Below are 22,217 nucleotides of genomic sequence, written 5' to 3' on the forward strand. Positions count from 1 at the left end.
TTCTACCGAACATTGATGGCTTTACTGCCAAATCAAACAACTGCATATTTGTCATGAAATTAGTGGTACTCCACTCTTTTCCTCACAAGTTCAACACCTTTCAAACTTGATTCAACATCTACACACAAAATGCTGTCTATTCTACAATTCATTCTTCAAAAGAAAGTCAAAATTACAGTGCTTTTGAATTTTTAAAATGGGTATTTTTTCAAGGGAGCAGTCTTGGTAGTCCAGCCTTTAACACCCATTAATTATCCAAGTAACTGGGTTCACTCCCCAGCTTGATCATTTATTCTATTTCACACTCAAAACATCTGGATCTCATTTTGGTAATAAACAAGCTAAATTTTTCTCCTTTGTTATTAAGAGCTCTATGGCATTGTCCTTGGAGAACAGCCTCAGGGAACATGATGCAGTTGAAGTAGTTTCTGAGAGTTACTTTAAGAGAGAATCGGTTACATCACAAGCTTGGGTGTAACCAAGAAGCAATAAAAATGAAATAATGCATAACAGCAGACTCAGACAGAAAGACAGGAGTTATTGAACTCTAAGGAGTTACTAAGTTTTCTCTTTCAAGCAGTACTGACTCAGGAAACAGTAAAGTCAGAGCATGGCCAATTTCATTCAATGGTTTCATCAGAAAATCCTATCATCATCAAGAAATATGCTGTGGTCATTAATGTAACTTCTTCCCTTGCTTTGTATCAGTTCTTCTCATAGGGGAAAACAGTAAGGATGCAGCTTCAACAGGGGAAAAAAAAAAGTCAACTTCACTTTCTGTCAGCATCTTGTTATATTACTAAACTAGAAAATAAAGCAAGATGATATATAACACAATTTCAATAAGGTTGCTATGAGGAAGTCCAGTGCAACCATTTTACAAGGTTATGGTGTGAGATAAATGAATGTTATTTACATGACATGTAAGTACAGAAGCTTTTCCAAAAACTGTGAAAGATAGCACTGTATGCTGCTAAGGAACATTTTTTTGAAAGAAAACTGTTTACAACAGTTACAAGTCTGAGATCCCTTATTACAAACATAGCAGACTGGGTGGTCCTGGTTCACATTTTCAAAGCTGTCAGAAGTAATAACCTCTACTAGTAACTTTTCATTAGACTGGAAAAGATTATCTACCCTCTATCGGAAGCAGACTACATTTCTCTTCGCATGAAGAAGCAGCATAGAAACTCGTAGCAACACAACAGTTTTCAGATCTCAGTATAAGAATCTCTCTTTTTCTTCAGGATCTTTGCATATGAAAAAATCTCTTATCAAGATGGAGGATAGAGCCATTGTGTAAACATCATATACAGACTTCCCCTAACTGGGAACAAACTAGTAACACAGGCAAAAATAAGTACGAAGAACAGGTTTAAATTTCAACATTTCACAAAGCCAACATGAATAAACAAAAAAGGTCTAACACCTTTCACATGTGCATTAAGGACTTCAGTCAACAATTTACATCATACAGAAAGGGACAGAAGTGTTAGTACCAACTGAACCGAAGTAAGGAATAGCGAATCTTAAGTAACAAAGAACACTTACTAACGACTACGTCAACAGCAAGAAAATCCCCTTAACCCAGAAAAAGGGCAACAGTTTATGCACAACCTCTTAACTCACTACCATATATTTATAAAAGCAATCAACTACATGCATTCTGGCTGGTAGTTTATATCTGCCTGTCCCAGCCCTTAACATATAACAATTCACATTTTAATTATCATTCAAATAAATCAAAAAAAAACTTGATCAATACACCCTGAAGCAAGATGTATTTCAGTTTCTGCTATGTTTTAAGTTTAATACCAATGCTCTCTTATTTCAAATTAAAAAAAAAAAAGAGAATTCACACAGAACGTTTGAATTTTTGTCTTCCAATCTCTAACACTGAATGAAAAAAAAATAAAATAAAAAAGAGTAGTTACTTCCTAATTATTCTTCCACAGCCTATGTGAAGATAATTGGCCTTTATCCAAAGAACCTAAGGAATCTATTGCAACATCCCTAAACATCCACCACTGTAGACAGTCCACCAATTTCTGTGAGGCCAGTAAGATAAACATGGTGAATCTATTTCTTACATCTGAGTGTAATCTCTCCAGGTCAGGGCTGAAACTCTATGAAGAAAACAAAAAGTAAATTTTAGCATCAACATCTCCAAGCTGTGTTGCCCCTGCTGACAAGTCCTAAAAGTTTATATTAATCAAACTAACCATTTCCAGAAGTCAGAAATAGCTGTGAATAATTAGCAAAACTTGCAAGTAGAACTACTGTTGCAATTTTTACCAGAAGAAATAGAACAGTGTTCCTAATTGATCTGTTTTAATAACTCGATACCAGCACAGCTCACCACGCCTCTCCATATATAGTAAAGAATGCTTCTGTGGCAATGTGTTGCTCCTTCCTCCCTGGGGCTATATGCCAAGCAGTACTATTAAAATAGGAAGACAAACAGAATCATCTTTTGCTTCAAATCAAACTGGATGCTTAACAAAGGATACTTTTTCCAAAGCTAACAGAATGAAGACAAGGAAATAATTAAGTGGAACAAAGAACACACTGTACACTAGACATAAATTTGAGAACCAAAGACCAGCTTTTGACTACTTTATCACAAGCCTGTGGGAATTACTTATCACAATTTATTCAAAGGACATTTTCAGCACTACCAAGCCACAAGGGGTAACCAACCACAAAAATCTGCTATCGTTACCAAAGCTCTTATCTAAAAACTGAGAACACCCCCTTTCTCTGATAATTACCTCTGATCCCCTTTCATTTTCCCAGCAAGTTATCAAATGTAGGGGGTCAGTTTTCCTGACATGCCTCAGTACCTAGAGAAGTTTGTGTTTATCTCTTGTATTCCTAATGTATTGCATCACATCTATCCCACTCAATGATCAAAGACAAAAATTAAATGTATACGTAATATCCAGAACATCTGCATGAACCACAGAACTTTCTCTTCTCCATGTGATCCTCTAACTATAGATAAAGAGGAAAATCTGGAGAAGAGATTGTCTCTACAAAACTGAACACATAACACGAGCATAAAAGATAACAATAGTTAACTATAACCAATACTAAGTTGTTCTGTTCTATATGTAAGGCTGCAGCTTCAGATGAGTTCCAGAGGAAAAGCAAGTTTGATGACAGAGTGGCTGCAAGACCTACATATTCATATATTTTCCAAGGGGGTGGGTGGGTGGGTGGGTGGGTGGGTGTGTGTGTCTGTGTGTGTGTGTGTGTCTGTGTGTCTGTGTGTCTGTGTGTGTCTGTGTGTCTGTGTGTGTGTGTCTGTGTGTCTGTGTGTGTGTGTTAAGTACTTTGAATTCATCATCAGCATTTCACTCACAAACAGGACTATTTGATGTCTACTGTGCTTGACAGCAGGAAGTTTAGCCTGTAGCATTGATGTAGCATCATTCAAATATGAGGAAGCTCACAAAAGTAAAACCTTTCTGCTAAAATTATTTAAGCTAAACAAAGTTCATCCAAATTATTACAGACCACTGACGCAGCAGTTCTTACCCTACAGTAACACAAACCTTGAAGTATTTCCTACAGTCCCTGGAGAAATGACTTCTAAATCCCTAAGTGTTTTCCTTAAGCAAATACTCTCATAAATCGTCATCAAGAATTTAAAAAAAAAAAAAGTGCTAAAATCAAACAAACAAGCCACAGAAAACAATGTTTAAAACCTCTGATGTAATGTTAAACACTAATCATCTATTCCAACCAAATTATGGTTACACTGTAGTGGAAACGTCATGATTCCATTACATTTTTAACCATTGCTTTCAGAAGCTTAAGAATTCTGTGGTTACAGAACCTCCTGTATACATAAATGAGACCCAAATTTGTTTTTCCATGAGTTCTTATGGGTCAGTGACCTACTATGAAAATGTTTTTGATGAAACCAGGCTCGTTTATTATCATATTATTAAAATAAACCTCTTTGTTTTGCAACCCTGGTCAGATGTACTAATTCAAACCAAGCCCAATTCACTGAAGCATGCATCCTGCTTTCTTGGTAGCTGCCCTTTGCCTCTCTTGCACTCTTCCTATGTTTGGATTCCTCCTGTGCAGATCTGTTGACAGAGCTGCTAATAGCTTCCTTCAGAGAAGAGGCGTCTTTTATTTTTTCTTAAATAGATATATATTTTTTAATGTTTACAAAAAAAAAAAAAAAAAAGTCAGCCTCACATCCGCAATAACAACAAAAAGTTTGCCTGCCCAGTAATGGTTGAGTAGCATGTAATTATGCAATTATATGCTACAGACAGACATACAACACTGAAATTTGAGGATATTAGTGCCCTCTAAGACCCTACAATATGTAGTTATTGGGCACAATCGTTTTCCCAAATGTATATACCCAATTAAAAGAGAAAACTGCTAAGGAGGCAAATCTACATTTCTTCAAAGAATAAGTGGTTTCTTGTAAGATTTATCGGTTCAAAGAAATGTATTTTATTCAGTGAATAGTCCCCACCAATAGTCCAGGGTAGGAAAGTGAAACCTACTATATTATTTAAAAGATACCAACAGCAAAAAGATGGTTTTCTGATGTTCAAGGAAACACACATTACTAAACCTACCATTGATGGATAGATAGGAGCAAGTTTTGCCAAGATTTTGCTGGACTTCTTTCCTCAATTAATCTGCAACTATTTTTTCAGTCCCAGAACTTTAAGCACAGCAATCACAGGATCTTGTGGCAAAGTAACATCTTGTCATATTTTTGATAGGGTAGTAGGAAAGGGCAGGGCAATTTTTACTTCTCTCAAATGACCATGAGAAATCTAAATTACTTCCAAACATATAACCTGTATGCATGTCAGACATTGTTCATTTGTGTACAGACAACTACAAATACCAATGGTTGAAATTACGCTTGACTAATACCAAGAAAAACAAATATAAGTTATATGCTTTAAAATTAGAAAAATATTACAAGCATCAAGATCCAAATTGCAGAAGCCCCTTATCCCTTAGGTAACACCAGGGTCAGAGTACTTTATGTGGCTAAGAAATACTGTGGTTTTTCAAGTGTGCCTCCAAAAAAGCTCCAGACAAAGATTTTTTTCATGCTAAAACCTTTCTTACACTTTCTTATGCTTTCCCAGTGACATTTCTAAAATTATCTGACCTTTTCAGAATGTGGTTTAAACTACTTAAATACTTTGAAATACAAATGCTGCCAGCTGTACTAAGACACTGAGCAGGACACTGACCTTCTGTATAAGCAAGATGGAGACTGGATACATATCAGAATTGCCAGGTTTGGCTTCTACAGGTTACTTCATACTTAGTTTTGTTGTTGTTGTTTGTTTGTTGTTTTTTGTTTGTTTGTTTGTTTGTTCCCCCCCCCCCCCCAGCACAGTCTTCCTACACTAGAGATCTGTGCTTACATCGTGTCACTGTAAAAAAAAAAAAAGACATGACAAAAGTGCAGGTATGGTGTGCTCACTATGTTGTACAATTATGTAATATCAAGTTCTATCCTTGACCCTTATGTATATCTAGGATTTTACTAGCTTACCCCAAAAATGCCTTCTATTTTGCCTTTTGGAAATACAGTTTGATTCCTTCAGTTTCTAAGTTTTAGCAATACTTCATCTCTACAGTACATATGAAGAAAATTAAGGAGTTTTTATGAAACTTCAGCTATCGGACAAATTTATGTCTCCATTGCTGCTACACAAATGAATGTGTTTGAACGTGCATTGTCCTGTCTTGCACTTGGGACCAGATATCTTTTTAGAGTTGCAAGGAATGGCACTGGCATTTAGAGGGGCTAACTACTGGTTATCAGAAAGCTTTAATGGAATAGGACCATAGTAACCAACACCATGCACAGCTGGACTCAAAACATGATTAACAGCTGAAGATTCTCAAGGAAAGACTAAAACTAGAAGTTGTGCTAAATATCAAGTCATCAAAATTCAAAAGGAAATAATGAGAAGTCATCATAAACAAGGAAATTGTGTTTTGGACTTCCAAATTTTTAAGATGTTTCAAAAAGCTCTACATACTTTTAATTTGGGGATGTCTATTTACTATTCAGGTTACAAATTATAAGTTATTTATCATTTCTGGACAGTATCATTCTACTCTAGTCAAAATAAAGTGCTTGCAAACTTAATATAAATAATAGTTTATGTTACATTATTACTATATGAACTGAGTATCTGCATTAAATAGGCTGTACTTAAGTATTTTATGTAGCATTTAACTGTTGTGAGAAACTTGACTGTATATGGAAATGTATGTACTGGAGATCTTATAACATTCCTTTCCTACAAGAACAACTTTTGGACTAACAGTTGCAAATTCCCCTGCCCCCACCATAATTTTAATATTGACTGTATATTTGAATTGTGGGAACAGAAAAGAGAAAGTTCTTTTAAAAAATAAAAATAATGTAAATAAATAAAATAATAACTTTCCTGACCATATCTGGTATTTCATTTACACAAATGACTAGCATTTCTCTGAATTATCACTTGAGTACTGTAAGAAGAATACATCACAGTGAAATCTTCCAGGGTACCCAGCATACAGCATTGACAGATAAATGAAGTATGTGGGCCATACCTTGGGAACATTTATTTTGTCTATTTGAGCCAAGACTAGCACATAATGCTGAATCAAAAGCAATACAGAAGTAATGAATTTCCTTCTTTCATCCCAAGAATTAATAAAGGTATGTTATCAACATGAGCCAAGATGTCATCTGATAAAAAAACAGTACTTATATTTCCCCCCCAAAAATATTTACTGAAGTGTACAAATCACACTTCAGCTGTCAATATCTACCTATTTTGCTTTTTTATTTATACACACACTCCATAGATTTATTGATAACTACCATACCAAGTTTTTGTCTTCTGTGATGTTAAGTGTAAGTGAAGGCTGAATTACACAGTTAAGTATTTCACCACTTAAATCTTGAAAGTCAGTTCCTGTCATCTCATTGACAAAATTTATACCTGTTATTTTTATCCTCTACTAACACTTTTATCGGGAAACTACCAATTCTGTCCATGTTTTTGTTAAGCAAGTCTTATAGGAAACAGGATTTCCTTACTTGTGACTTTACAGCATTCCTTTAAAGTCAGATATCCAGTACGAACTTATTGGTGGGGATGAGGGGCAGCTGATAAATATCCCTGTGCTAGACATGAAAAAACAGTAGAACTTTCTGGACTATCTCACCACTGAAAGAACTGAACATCCTTAATATCTCAGTTGTAGGCAGCTAGTTGAGTAGAAGCAAATTAAATTTGGAAAAGATTATGACCAGTTCAGTTTTTTGCAGTAGATGAAAATCAGAAAGCACACAGTAATGGAACAGCTTGCCTGAGTCAGACATAGTCCATCCAGATTTGTATCCCGTTTCCAGCAGTGGTAATATGTAGATGCATGCAGAGGCATAAACAGAGGTTGTCTATTATACTAATCCCCCAACAGCTTTGCTTTTCAATCTTTTTTCATCTACAGTTAGCTGATAGAGGTTTTGCATATGTAGGACACCTCAATGGATCTCTGTTGCACAAACCTAGCCAGCCTTCTGATGACCATCTGTGAACTTCCATTTTACTCTTTCACAAGCTTCAACATTTCAGGATGTTTTTTTGTTTGTTTTTTTTTTTTTTTGTTTGTTTGTTTTGTTTTTTTCTCCCTCCAGTTCCTTGTTCTTCAACCCTGAATTACATCTACTATATCATTTCACAGTCAGTCAACCTCATAAGGTCCTTCTACAATTCCTCAGTGTGGGCACTTGATTAAAACTGCCCATGAAGCAGTTTTCAGGAAGACTATATAAATGCGATGGACATATATGACTGGGTCTCAGCAATTCTGCTAACCAAGTTCCTCTTGAAAGTACTGGTAAAAACAACCTGCACTGTAAACAGTATGAGTGGTAAACTGATGCAAGTTTAAGAGGGAAGGGAGGACTCGAGGACTTGGCTCCTAGTTCAGCCAGTCAAATTAGTCGAGCCAGTTCCAGAAAGTTTTGTCTGGCTGGAAATGATACCTGTGGTTTAGGGAACTGATGAAATCTACCCGTAGATATAGAAAAATTCCATGGAGGCTCCAATATTACATTTAGAGAAGTGACCATTAGCTCCAAGAATGAGTCATAATCATCCCTAGTTTAAACTGAGGGTGTTACTCATCCCACAAGCACACAGAAACAACTCTTTCCCCTTAGAAGAAAGGAAAAGTATTGCTGAAGATCGAATGCGATTTAGCTACACACAAAAGATGCAGAAGAGCTTTGAGGAACTGTAAGTCAAACTGATTGAGGAAAAGCAGATCATTCTTTTTTCACTACAAGAAAAGATGGCACAAGGTAGGAGATTGTAGCATACAGACCAGCACTGTGTGGTGCAATAAGTATGGTGGAATAATGAGAGAGAGATAATGACAAAGACAAGTAAAACCTGTAGTAATCCAAGCTCAGAAAAGAAAACCAAGGCACCTCACCTGCAGTTGCTCAAAGAACTTCATGGTGCCACATGAAGAGATAGCACATCGCTGATGAACTTGCATGCAGCCTCGATGGCTGTGCCAAGGGCATCCAAGAATATGACCAACAACATCCTCTCAGATACTGGTACCCCAAGCATTCTATCTAATCACTTTGGACTGTTCACAGTGTCAACTGTCAGAATGACACTCTTTTAAAAGGCAGTTACAGACTTCTCTTGAAAACATGAGGTAAAAGTGATTGCTTTTTCAGATGTCAGTTACAAGATTCCTTTTTTTCCTTTCCCAAACCAGAATTATTTTTTTTTTTTTCAAAGCGCATGGACCAAATCATGATCAAACATCAAAAACTATTTCTTGAACCTGCAGTCAGGAGCCAATGCAGCCAAGGAGCTACACATTACTAGCTCCTAAATGCAGGCAACACAAAACTTAAGTACTAGATATTCTTCAGGAGAACAGGAACATATTTGAAGATAACAGAAACTGAATTTCATTTTTGTATTCTTCGCTGGCTCCATCAAGCAGTGGTTAAGCTTGCAACTGGTCTCAGAAACTGATTTCTGCCATTTACTAAAGATTACTTTACTGATACACAGCCTGTGGCCTGGGATTAAACAATATAGTTTCATTTCACCCAATTGATGATGCATTGTTGCAGCAGCAGTTCTGCCCAGTGTGACAGATTAGATCAGGTTTTGACATTTGCTGCATGCACTCCCTCACAAAACAGGGGGAAGCTACCATCTTAGGCATTATATGCATGACAAGAACAAAAATCCATTCCTCCCAAATACAAAGACCTTAAGTTCCAGATGGCTCTACTAGCCTCAATTTACCATTCACACCCACCCCTGAGGGGAAAGGCCCAGATGAAGGGCTGTCCTGGGAGCAGGATATAGACAGAAGGGCTCGCTCCTGAAGCACCACAAGCTCCTGAGGAGTTCGCTAGTGAGCCAGGTACTACTCCAACTTAGGCACAGCAGTTTGAGAAGGAAGAGGGAAGTATGCAAGTAATAAAATTGATGAAATACCATACTGCAGTGCTAAGTTTATTTGAGTGTCTTTATTCTCCTGCATTTCAAAATGAGCATTTTATGATCACTGATCTCAAACTAGATATTATCCATAATGCCATACGAAAACGGAGACATTAAACAACAAAGCTTCATTCTGAAAGGTTACATTCAAACTGTCTTCCATATTTGCAAATCCATATGGCTTCATAAATGAAATAAGTGTAGCACACGCAGTTCCAGAAATACCTCTAAACTGCACACACTGCAAACCCTGTATAAACACTATGGATTTGTCCACGCTGCCAAAGATTCTCAATAAGCTTTTGTTTACAACAGCGGAGAACTGTCCAATGCTTTTATTGTTTTGCCCACTACTCTGAAGCACTTAGCAATCCTTCCACTTAGCCTGTTAATTATGGAAGATGCTTTTTGTATTACATGATTTATTTAAAGCCTGCTCAATCTCAATTTATGAAATCCAGATTGTGAAGCATGTCATAATTTCTTCTCCTTAGCATCCTTGGTACTAATGCAGATTTTACAGTACACTATGCCAAATAAATATACTTTAATACCTTAATCAAGCATTTAGGAAGCAGCTTACAAAGATCCAAAGCACAGTAGCATCTCTACAGTTAAGGGTCTGCCAATTTCTATTTGGACCTCTGTCTTAACGCATAGAAAACCAAAACCATACATGTATATGCTAGGGTTAAACTTTTGGATTTAAGAAAAGAAAAACTAATTATTTTTCTCAACTTTGAAAAGATATTTGATTTGGCCACGCTTATACATTCTCTCCCCCCACACACACCCCCCACCCTTCTTTAGACAACAAAAACACATTTTGAGTGTTTTCAGATGTTGAAAGCCTTTATGCTAGCTAAAGACGCTAATTTGACTAGAAAGAACCAGCCACCAGCCAAAGTCCAGCCTTTTGAAGATAATACAGCTACATGACAATTTCTGGCAGTTGGACGTGGAAAAGTCAGAATCAGCTGGTGTCTTATATCCTGCCTCATTTTTCACATAAATGTGCGACATCTGGCTCTGGAAGAAATTTCAGTTCATCTTTTCAGTCCACTAGTATGCATCTTTACTCTTGATCTTCTTTGTATACGAAATTTTGTAATAATTTTATCTTGAAATCCTACATCATGTTAACAGCAAAGCATAGAGCTGAATTGTCAAAATTCAATATAAATTTGTGTATAATGCACTGTCCATGTGTGTATAGACACATGCTCACTACTTTAAAACACAAAAACAGAAAGAAAAATTCAAGTCAGAACTTTAACAGTTAACTTTTAGAACAGAAATGCAGAATGGAACTAGAAAAAAGAATTAATTCCTGAAACCTTCCCTACAACAACAGACACAGGTGTTGCTCTAAAACTGTCTACTGGCAAGGAAGGCACACTCAAGATCTACAGCTGGCACTTCCAATTTTGAACAACTTATCTCCATCATTTAAATGCTTATTGAACATATGCAAAGTATATCAGTCAATATTAGTTAGTAGTATTTCTTGTAAAGTAGCACTTTGGAGCCAAAGAAAAGCTGATAGCTAGAAAAGCAACTAACAAGTCTGGGAGGAGGCATCCTGAAATCATTCTAGCACCTCAGACATGCAGGCTTACATTGGCACATAGGATCTACAAGCTTTAGAGTTTCTCTGCATCGGCATTACACTGCAGAAGAACAGCTTGACATTTGACAACAGCACATCAAGTAGAAGGTAGTAGAAGCTGTATGGACCAATTAAACATTAATATTTCATCCCAACTGATCAACTTTTTGTGGTCAGCTACTTCACTACTTATCTGTGGGTTTTGGAGTAAAATCATAGACACTTCTTTGAATAAAGCATTCCTGGTTTCCCACTGCATTGATACCATTGGATATTCTCAAGAACCCTGAATTTTAGGACTAAACCGAAAAACATACACACAGACAAAATAAATAAATAAATAAATAAAACAATTATTATAAGAAAAGAAATGGTTAAAATCCCATGTATTACTCAGTTTTATCTAGTAAAGCTAAGAAAAAACATGTCAAAGAATGAAGTGGCACACCTTCTACTCATCACTTTATTTCTCAATTTCGCATTTTCTGTCCTTTTGTCATACCCTGCATTATGTGCTTCCTTCAACTGATATTGACAGACTTTATTAAGCTTTTGACAATACCTTGACCTTTATTTAAATAACGTCTTTAAGATGCTCCATTGGTATTGTAAGCATTAATGTCCCATAAAGAAACAAAAATAAAAAATAATTTAAAAAACAGTTGTAAACAGTAAAATCCCAATAACTGGAGAGACATCATTATGGTGTTTTGGGGAGCAATAGCAAACAGCTGTAGAGACATTTTATACAAAATTTACTTACTGTTATGCAGGACAGTACCAAAAAACACATTTCACAATGAAAATTCTGCTAATTCACTTAGATAATATTGATGAGTTTGTTTTGACGTCCACACAAGTGAGACTACAGTAAGCTAAAATAGTATTTACATAAGGTTATGGTCCATGCCCTTTGAAGGATTACTGTGTGGGAGTGGAAGAATAATATACTTTCACTGTTATTTTGAATAAAAGTAATATATATATATACATGTGTGTGTGTATATATATATATATATATATATATATATATATATATGTGCCAAAAAGAGAAATTACTCCTGTTTTTTAAAGTCTGGCCCAATACAGCTGCTTTGTTTTAAAAAAAACTTAGTGATTACTTTTGCATCCACTTCAACAGATCAAAAACGAATGTTATTCCAAAATTGAAGCAATATATGCAATTTTTATTTGTTATTTGAAAGAAATTAAATGGAAAAATGCCAGTTTTTTATTCAACCATCATACTTTCTTCATTAATGTTTTGTAATGTTTGACAATACTTAATAAAATAGCTTTAATATTACCTAAAATGTTGCAATTTAGCTGTTATAAGTTATGCCAAACTTTCCACAGTTCATTCTCCAAAGCCTACTGACTCATAGCAAAAAAAAAAAAAAAAAAAAAAAAAAAAAAAGGAAAGAAAGAAAAAAACAGATTTATAGTTATGTCCTAAAAATGATTTAAGCTAAAATACCAAAAAGTTGTATGTTTCCAGCCCTCCCTTTCATACAACATTCATTTAGGAAATATTTTAATGACAGGCAATCCAAAAAGAGAAGCAGAAATGCAGTATGTTTAACTGGCCAAGTTAAGAGTTTGCACAGGAAAAAAAGAGGAAAAAAAAAAAGAGAGAGAGAGAGAGACTTTCAAACATCACATACTTGAGCAGATGCTATTAAAGGTATCATATTTCCTAACTTCTGGTTTCACAAGATACATTATGCTCATTTGCTAACAGAGAAGGCTCTAAAGAAACGCAACACATTAAGAGAAGTCTTGAGTGTTCATAATTTCTGGTTACAGATAGCTAGTTTGTCTCACAGATATTTTTCAAAACACATTTTTTAGTTTCACTAAATCTATCTTTATCTAAGATGACCTAAATCTGAAAAAAAAAAAATTAAAAAAAATGTTTTCTACAGCATCACAAAATGCTTAATTTGGGAAAACTACAACATGAGTTTTGTTTTATTGTTCCCAAGAACTGTGAAATAAGTCAGCCATGGCATAACTCTAGACCTGAAAGTGCCTTCTAAATGGAATATAGGTATCAGAAACTGGATGAGTAACTTATAATCAGAATTTAAAACTCAGCCCCCTTATTGTATAAAGTGAGCTTTTTAATTTAAGAAAAAAAAAAAAAAAAAAGAATCCTGAATTTTAAAGATATTTTAAAAATGATCTTTACCATTTTAAAAGCCATTTACCATTTTAAACCATTTTAAAAGATCAGAACACTAGTTGATTAACAACTTAAATGCAAGTTTAATCTTGAGATCATCTGAAACAGTTTTAGTATAACATATGCTCCATACCCCAAAGTTGTCTTGCACAATTGTTAATGGGAACTTCACTCTTAAAAGCTACTTTGGGAAAAAAAAAAAAAAAAAAAAAAGTTTAAAAATGCCAAGTTCTACAATAAATGCCTTGCAGATAATCAAGCATAAAAACAAATCTGGTTCTCTGTTTTAACAAAAAAGCATTCCAAACCAGCATGTGATTTCTTTCTAGTCACCTAACAAAGAGTAATTCCCCAAAGTATTTCAGCATTACAGAAACATTGTTCAGCTCTCACTATAAGCTGGCAAAATTAACCTAGCTTCATGACAATGCTGAACATTATACTCCGACAAAGAGTAGCAATTTGATATAGCATTACTTTTGCTGATATTACTGATATTAATGATTGCACTCTTACAAGACTAGTAGTTTTCTATGAGTTGGATTTTGCATTAAGAGAGCTTTTATATTCACTAGTGTTTACTTTTGATTGCTATCAAAAGTAGAAGATATCTACACTCTAATTTTCTCAGTCTAGTATGATATCCTGGAACCTACTGGTATCAGTGGCATTGTGCAACTTGAAATTAAATCAAGATAATAAAAAAATTAAGTTCAAAGTCAATTCTACAAATACTCTGGTTCTTAAACCTTGAGGACAATTGTAACTTTCATTCGTGATGATTTTTATATTTTAATTAACTGTACAAATAATCATTATTATGAACAAACTTTTCTTCACCTATATATCAGTTATAAAAGTCGCTCAAATAATCTTAACAACGCTATTAAAATAACATTCTAGTATCAATGATGGTTCTGTTTTCTTGGTGAGCAGTTGCACATTTTATTTCAAGCATGAGCTATGATTCAATATAAAGCCAACTGTGTTTAAGAGCATTTTCAAATTCAGGTAAGTACCCCCTCCGTTTTTTTTTTGTTTTTTTTTTTTGCTTTTGACTTTTTTTTTTTTAAGCAAGTCCAGTTTTTCATCATTAAATATAATAATCATTTAAAGCGAGGTAGAAAAACATGGCATTTTTGTTTAAGTATTTAAATTGAGATACTTACAGTCGCTCGAGTTGCTTTAAATCTTGAAATGCTCCACGTTCTATCACACTGATCTGATTTTCTTCCAAGTGTCTGCAATTCCAGAAACACAAGTAAATTTTAAGACAAAAGAATAAAAGTTTTCTCACTTCACACATATGTTATAAAGGTGGTTTTCATGGATGCAATAGTAAAACTTTTAATTAGAGATTGTGAAAATTCTAGACCGAAAAGCACTCTCTTGGTCACTAACAGCAAGCTAATTAAAAATTGCCTCCTGACTCCCAGATTTGATACGCATTTTGTTCAAAAACTTTTGTAACCACAATGCTCAGAAAGATGTTGGTTTAGGGACTGATTGTTACATCCTCAGTCCCCTACTCTTGGCTTTTGTAATTGAGGAGAAATGACTGACTACCTGTAGGTAGTCAATAGCAGAAAAATCAACGTAAATATTTTTTGTCCAGTCTTTATGTTCTGCCAAGACTTCAGGTCTGCTTTAGAGTAAACCACTTGTAAACAAACCAAAGCAGTTCAGCCTCACCAGAAATACAGCCGTACCAGCTACGTGTGACAGCTGTATACAGTCCCATTGTACAACAGGTGTAATAATGTAACAGAAAGCTCCCAGGCTCCCACTGTGTGGAAATCTGCTTTTCTTCACCCTCTAAGGCTGAGGCAAGGATAAGTAATAAACAATGGCGACTGACTTCTCTTTGATTTACACTGTGGAGGAAATGACTACTCATTCACACAGCAGAAGTGCTCTTCGTAAGTAAAAGGGCACAGATACACCAATATTTCCATTTAAGCCAACTTTTTTCTCTCTCAGTGCTGCCTTCCAGCACACACCCATTCTCTACTTCTGTGAGAGCACTCAGATAACAGAATGGACTAAATCTCTTAGCCTTCTGAATATTTTCATAGAATCATAGAATATCCTGAGTTGGAAGGGACCCTTAAGGATCATCAAGTCCAACTCTTGACACCGCACAGGTCTACCCAAAAGTTCAGACCATGTGCCTAAGTTCACAGTCCAATCTCTTCTTAAATTCAGACAGGCTCGGTGCAGTGACCACTTTTAGGTGGTTTTAGCTAAAAACACATAAATAACAATATACAATAAGTCTGGTTTGAGTGATGACTAGTGAAAAAGCACTCCTCTCCAGCAGCCACTCCTCTGCATCCAATCCTATGAGGATTCTCAGAGTCATTCAACTGGATTGCAGTTGTGAGGACAGACAGCGAGAATCTACAACTACGAAAACCAAAAAATAAAAATGAAAAAACATGCAAACATACTGTGTTCCTCAAAGTAAGAGAGGGAAAAATATGCAGTTATAAGGTATGAAAGAACAAAGTATGCAATGGAGTACTTTGCATTTATGTTGTCAGTTTGAGATGGGAAGCTTTTTTCAGTTGGACCACTGTGCCAGCATCTAGTTCATTCATCATATAAATAGTTCTCCTCACTGTGATGTCTGAAGACAAGACCAGACCACCTGTTTGGGAGCTCTGGGACAGGTCACACATTTCTGCTCTTCCCACTACCCCCCCATCACATATGGGGGGAAAATAGGGAGGGGAAAAAGGAGGGGTGAGTAATGTAGAATAGCCAGAGTTACTAGGGGACCATAGAGAAAGTTCAGAAAAATTATTAAAAATCTGAAGGATTTACAGAGACCAGATGTTAAGCTGCACAAACTGCAAGGAGAAAAACAAACAAACAAAACAAAACAAAAAACACCCACATACATGTTCCAGATACAACGGGAACATGGAAAAGGAAAATACATTGACAATGATCAAAAATATTTCTGCAAACAAATGCTGAAACGGCACATCTTAGGTTTCAGGTAGTCTTCATATATCACAAGACAAAAACAATACAAATACAGATTTTCTTATAGGCAAGTTCTGCTTTTATTCCTAATGACCTGTGTGGCAAACACCGGACACCATTCATAATGGTTGAACATGCTACATAAATCTGAAATGAGCACAGAGCAAAAAATTCAAATAACTGAAGTTGCATATTTCGCTTCTTGTTAAGGACATCCAGGGTAAATGACTGCAGTGACATTAGGCAATGGCTGACAGTAAAGATAGTAGAAAAAAACACTACCAAACCAACTACCGACAATAATGATAGTACTTCTAAACAGAATTATAATACAGACTTCTAAAATGGTATTGGCAGCTGGGATTGGAGCCAAAGAAATCTAAATGATTCCACTGATAGAGGTGAGGGAAATGTTATGAAAAAGAGGAATCTTCCAATAGATTAGAATGATGCAAGACCAGAAGATTAGAATAAAAGGTTAGAAATGCTTTCTTGGTTCAAAAGTGCTTAGGTAGCAGCAGAAAAGACTTGTCTTATCCCTGACAGGATTCAGGGAATTTATTAATTGAATTTTCACTAAATTAATGTAACAATTCATCATTACAGTTTTAAGGACTTATTTTACAAAAAGATACTTAAAGGAAAATACTAGCTGCAGAAGGCAATCTCAAGAAACATAAATAGAAATTTTCAGGGAGTGCAGACAGATTTGTGTCTTGATCTTCTGATAGCTATTTCAGTAAAGGGGTCAATAGAACAATAAAACCAACCTGACTCACAGTGCTGGAACTAACTCAAGATTAGGTTTTTGCCTTGATTACTACAACCTGGAATTTGCAACAGTTTAGTAAAATACTTCCAGTGCACTAGATAACAACTGCACAGAATGTAGTCACTACTAGGTAAGGGGCAATATGTAGATTCATGTTTTTGCCTTTTGATTTTCAAGGCCTATTTAGAAGCACACTTGAGCTCTTGAATGATAATTCTAGAACAAGAGACAGGACTACCTAGTTTTTTTGCATTTGTTACTTCATACTGGACTAAAAGAATTCATGGGTTTCCTCATGTACAACTTTTACAGCTATCAAATATTTTATGCTTAATCTTCTGCGAAAGCACTATTAAAGTCAACAAAATCTGCAAGTCCTACTTGCTGGTGTTCCAATACAATTTATTCATACATAAGTGGTAAGAATTTTAGTCCACTTCACAGTACTTGTTAAAAGCTAGTAAGAAACACAATTAAACAGCTCTGAAATGGCATTTGGACTTCAACGTGGAACTAAATTTTTTTTCACATCACAAACTGTTCCAGTTGCCTGGTTTAAAATACCACTAACTGAATAATGTACAGAAATTACTAACATATGATCATCCTTAGTACTAGCAACCCAAAATAGTCTTTTCAAGAAAGTTAAGTTTTCTGTTATACTCACAAGACACGGAGATTCTTCAGCCCTGCGAAGTCCATCTTTGTGATTCTTGTGATATTATTTTTTTCTAGATCACTGGAGGGGGAAAAAAACAAACACAACATTCAGACACAGTAACCAACATCCAAATTCTGTTAGGAGAAATTATCTCCATCAGTGCACCATCTATCAGCTGTTCAAATTGTACAAACTCATGCTTCCATTATGATCTGATGATAAGTATATGATCTGCTCATCATCTACTTATTCCTCAAGACTACAATCTTTTAAGAGGCTAAAATTCAAGACCCAATCTGTACAACACAGCTGAAATGCAGCACTCTGCCCTAAAAATTAAAATTGGGCTCTGGAGTTGTACTAAGCCTGCTTGAGTCTAGCCTGCTGCAGAAGCTGCTGTAGAGCCTGAGCACAGAACTACCAGCTTTGGTTAGTGGAGGCGTGGTGTCACCCAAATGACTGGAAGATTTGCCAAGTTTTAGAATAGCTCCCTGCCAAACGCAGCATTAGGCAGCTCTTCACCTCATTTTTTTGGAAATGCTGGTTATCAGAAGATAACCAGTGAAATGTTATCACTGTTTGAAAAAGCGTTAATCACACTGACCTGTTTCCTATGTTAATCAGAACTTGCCAATTTGTGTCTTCTGTCTTTACTTGAACTTTCAATTTTATGACACACATGCTATGCGACAACACATTTTCCTCATGTAGTCACTTAACCAAGTATTACCTCCTGCACTGTTTCAATGTGTGCTAATTTATGCTCTAGATTCCAAATTAATAAGTAACCGGTATTTTTTCCGCAACAGGAAAAACCATTGTAAGCAGACCTTGAGCTGTCTGCTTTTCTTTGGAGTGAGCACACCCAAAATACAAAAGAATTTCACACTTAAACTTGTATCTTGATAGACTAAATATCCAAATAAAATAGTGTTTGCTTCTAAGACAAATTCTACTTAAATCAAAATTGAATCAAAGTGAAGATAAAGGAATTCATAAATCAATCCTTCTTGCAAGATTAGTTCTGTGCTTAAGGCTAAGTCTCACTACACTATCAGCCATTTTTTCTGACAATCATAACAACTGAGTCTAACTCCTCATTTCCCAATATAAAATCTTTCTGTCATTTCAGAGGACTGGTTAGGTGTCTTCTTTTTCTTCAAAACAGCACCTGCTGATATTGGTGCACTATATCATATGTTGTCTTGACTCTTGGATTTGCCTTGACCAGGAACCTACCCCCTTCTCCCACCCCCCAAAAAACAAACAAACAAACAAACAACAACAACAAAAAAACACTTTCAGTTGTTTTGCCTTTTTTTTTTTCCCCTGTACAGATTGAGTAAATCAATCTAGTGATAACCACCAGGGACAAGACAAACAGCTAGCCTTTTTTCCTCATATTCAACCATGTATATTTTAAAATAAGCAGTATTCAGCAAACTTAGAACTAAAACAGGTATACTTCTCCAGCGTAACAACACAAATTTATAGTCAGATTTTCCTAGATAAAAGAAGCCTTCTTTAAAAGTATTATTATTTTTTTTAATACTGGAGTATTTTTTTTCTTCTTCTGAGTCACATTTTATGCCTAGTAAAAAGCTGCTAAATATATTTTAAAAAGCAAGCATTTGGGTTAACACTTCTCAGGCCAATAATGCACTGGGTAGCTTTCTAAAGACCATGAGATGGTAAGCAATAACATTCCAACAAATTTTGTTGTCTAGTGCCACTGCATGAAAATAGTCTAAGATGAAAAACTAGTCATGGGGCTAGATGTTGATTTGTTAAAAGACAATGACGTCACAAGTTCACAACAGGAAGTAGGGACTTGTCTTAAGAAATTCAATTTTACCATAGTTCCTGCATTAATTTGCATTATTTTTCTTCTTGAATTTTAAATTTCTTACATTTAAATTTCTTCTTTTCAATTTCTAATAAGATTCAACAAGAAGGTAACTACTATTTTTAAGTACATTTCACAATCATCTCAAACCTCGACCATGAAATATTTTCTGAAACATAGGTAGATGTTCTTAAGTACTATTTCAAGTTATTAGTTCTGTAGGTACAAAAAAGAGTCCAAGGAAGGGGCAGAACTCAGAACTCCCATGAATGCCTCAACCGTCACCTTTGTATTCTGAAAGAGGCTGCCTAGATAGCTGTCCTTGGATGGCTTTTAAGTGCCTGACAAGTAGTACTACAGACAAAATAAGAAAGCTCTCAAAGTGTTGAGGAGAGCTAAATGATTTGCAATCTTTCATATACCCTCCTACAGGTACTAAAAAAAAAAAAAAAAAAAGGAAAAAAAATTCCTGCCTCCTGCCTGGCACAACTTCCAGTAATTTTCCAGCACACATACAATTCCATACAAGCCCTCCAACATGGCTGCTACCTAACCCAGTCCTCTTTCACCTCACATCAGACCCTATTAGTGGGATAGATGCAATACTAATAAGAAATATGTGAGTGTTCAAGAAAAAAATAATAAAATTATGTACCTTGAATCAATCTTTTTTTTTTTTTTTTTTTTTCCTCCACTGACATTAAGCATTAAGCCATTAAATGAAAGGTAATTGTCATGGTAACTAATGCCATTTTTTTCTGCTGTGAAACTCAAAGAAAAGGCAAGTTACAAATTTATAAATTTAAGCTCATTGAAAGGTACATTTTCAACATTCAGAGAAGAAACAGAACTGATTTCTTAGTATACCTACCATGTTTCCCAACTCCTCCTAACCATGAAAACAAAGTTTCTTCTAATATGAATGCTATCCTTCGTTTATCAAAAACTTAAATATTTAGATTAGCAGAGGTAATTGTACTTGTTTGTTAGAGAAAATAACGCCTCATATTTGTAAACATACATGATTGTTTTCCTCATGTTTTCCCTAAATCTCAGATGCAAACCAATGTGGGTATGGGGAGAATCCCTATATTTTAACTGCAAGAAAAAAATAAAAGAAACATTACCTTTGACAGACCTAGGTTGATCATATTTAAGAAAATACCTGTTTTGGGGAGGGGGAAAAAAAAAAAAAAAAAAAAAACACAATTACAGGACACTTTCACTGTATGTAAGAACCACTGAATCACTCTTTTCATGAGTAATACCTTTCAGTCACTGCCTACATTTTTCAGATTTTCCAGCTTGATTTCCTCTGGGCTCCCAGCTCAATTCCTCTACCCTGGTGCATCATTAACTACTCACTGGTGCACCAGGGTGACCTGACAACAAAAATCACTGAGAAGAATCAACTCTGGAGTAAGCAACACATAAATAGCTTCATGGTTTATTTGCATGTTGTTTCCCCTCTGCTTTTTATGTCATTCCCTCAGAAGTTTTTCCTTGCCTGTGTCTCGGAAACATTCTACCAAAACACAGCATGCAGCTGCTCAGAATTCTCCAATTGCCAGCTAAGAGGTACACACATCAACAAGGTCAGCGACCCACTTTTTTGCCTATTTTGGTAAGCCTCATTTCTCAGCATAGCACATTTACTCAGCCTGAACACCTGTACGCAGAGTGTCATTCCTGTCACACATACAAAGCAGTTTTTTCCCCTTCAAGTCTGAGCCTGATACCCCACAAGAGATCCATCCCTCTCTTTTTTCAGCCCCAAGAGCACTCCTGCTACTCAGCATGCTCCTCCCAGTGAGTTCTGCACCCCTCTATGCTGAGAAAGACTTTCTTAAATATTCTTTGATCAATATAGATATATTGAGATTACTGTTTATTCCACTCCTTCAGACTGACACAGCCTATACCATACACATAAAAACAACCGTTCCATTAAAGCCTTCTGAACATCAGCAGCTAAGATATAGTATCCGTTTCTGTAAGTAAAGTTACTTGGACAATTCTCTAATTTTAACAGAATGCTTCTTCATTAAGTTCACTTTCCTTAAGCCAATTTGGATTTTATTGATAACTGCCTCCTCTGCTTTAAAAAGCTGTATTTGCCATCTGAGCATTTACCTGTTCCAGTAAGCTCTCCCTCGAGGCTTGTCCGCCATTTGAGGAAAAACAGGCTAAAGCCCTGATGTACTACTATGTAACACTTCCTCCTCCTGTTCAGAGTAGGTCTAGCACTGCTGAGGAAAAAAAAAAAAAAAAAAAAAAAAAAAAAAAAAAAAAAGACCATTGCCACAAGTTACTGTATTAGTCAATTAAACTTTGTTACTATGAAGTTATTGAACTATTGCAGACTTCAGTGGTTTACAGCTGGTATTTGTGGGCAACTTAATATTTTATATTTCCTTTATAAAAGTTTGCCAGCTGATTATGAGACCACTAGTGGGTTTCAACTACAAAAAGCTAAACCTTAACATCTAGCCTTGGTTGACTTTCAAATACACCATGGTTGATAGGAATTGTTGGAAGCAAACACACAACCAGCTTTGAAAAGAAATGGTTTGGATCAAAGACATGGAAAAAAATTATAATGCAA

The 22,217-nt window shown here is 35.6% G+C and overlaps 1 protein-coding gene across 2 annotated transcripts in view; it reads right to left on the reverse strand.

The window, feature by feature from the left end:
* The window catches only part of SLIT3 (slit guidance ligand 3), a 516,877-nt gene that overhangs the window by 470,851 nt on the left and 23,809 nt on the right, over positions 1-22,217 (reverse strand). For both annotated transcript variants that reach the window (XM_032196646.1, XM_032196647.1), the window contains exons 3-4: positions 17,773-17,844; positions 14,512-14,583 (exon numbers count right to left, since the gene is read on the reverse strand). In XM_032196646.1, coding sequence (XP_032052537.1) covers positions 14,512-14,583; positions 17,773-17,844 — 144 coding nt within the window. The remainder of the gene's footprint in view (positions 1-14,511; positions 14,584-17,772; positions 17,845-22,217) is intronic.

Source organism: Aythya fuligula, chromosome 14 (genome assembly GCF_009819795.1).
Source record: "Aythya fuligula isolate bAytFul2 chromosome 14, bAytFul2.pri, whole genome shotgun sequence".
In the NCBI taxonomy this organism is placed as follows: Eukaryota; Metazoa; Chordata; class Aves; order Anseriformes; family Anatidae; genus Aythya; species Aythya fuligula.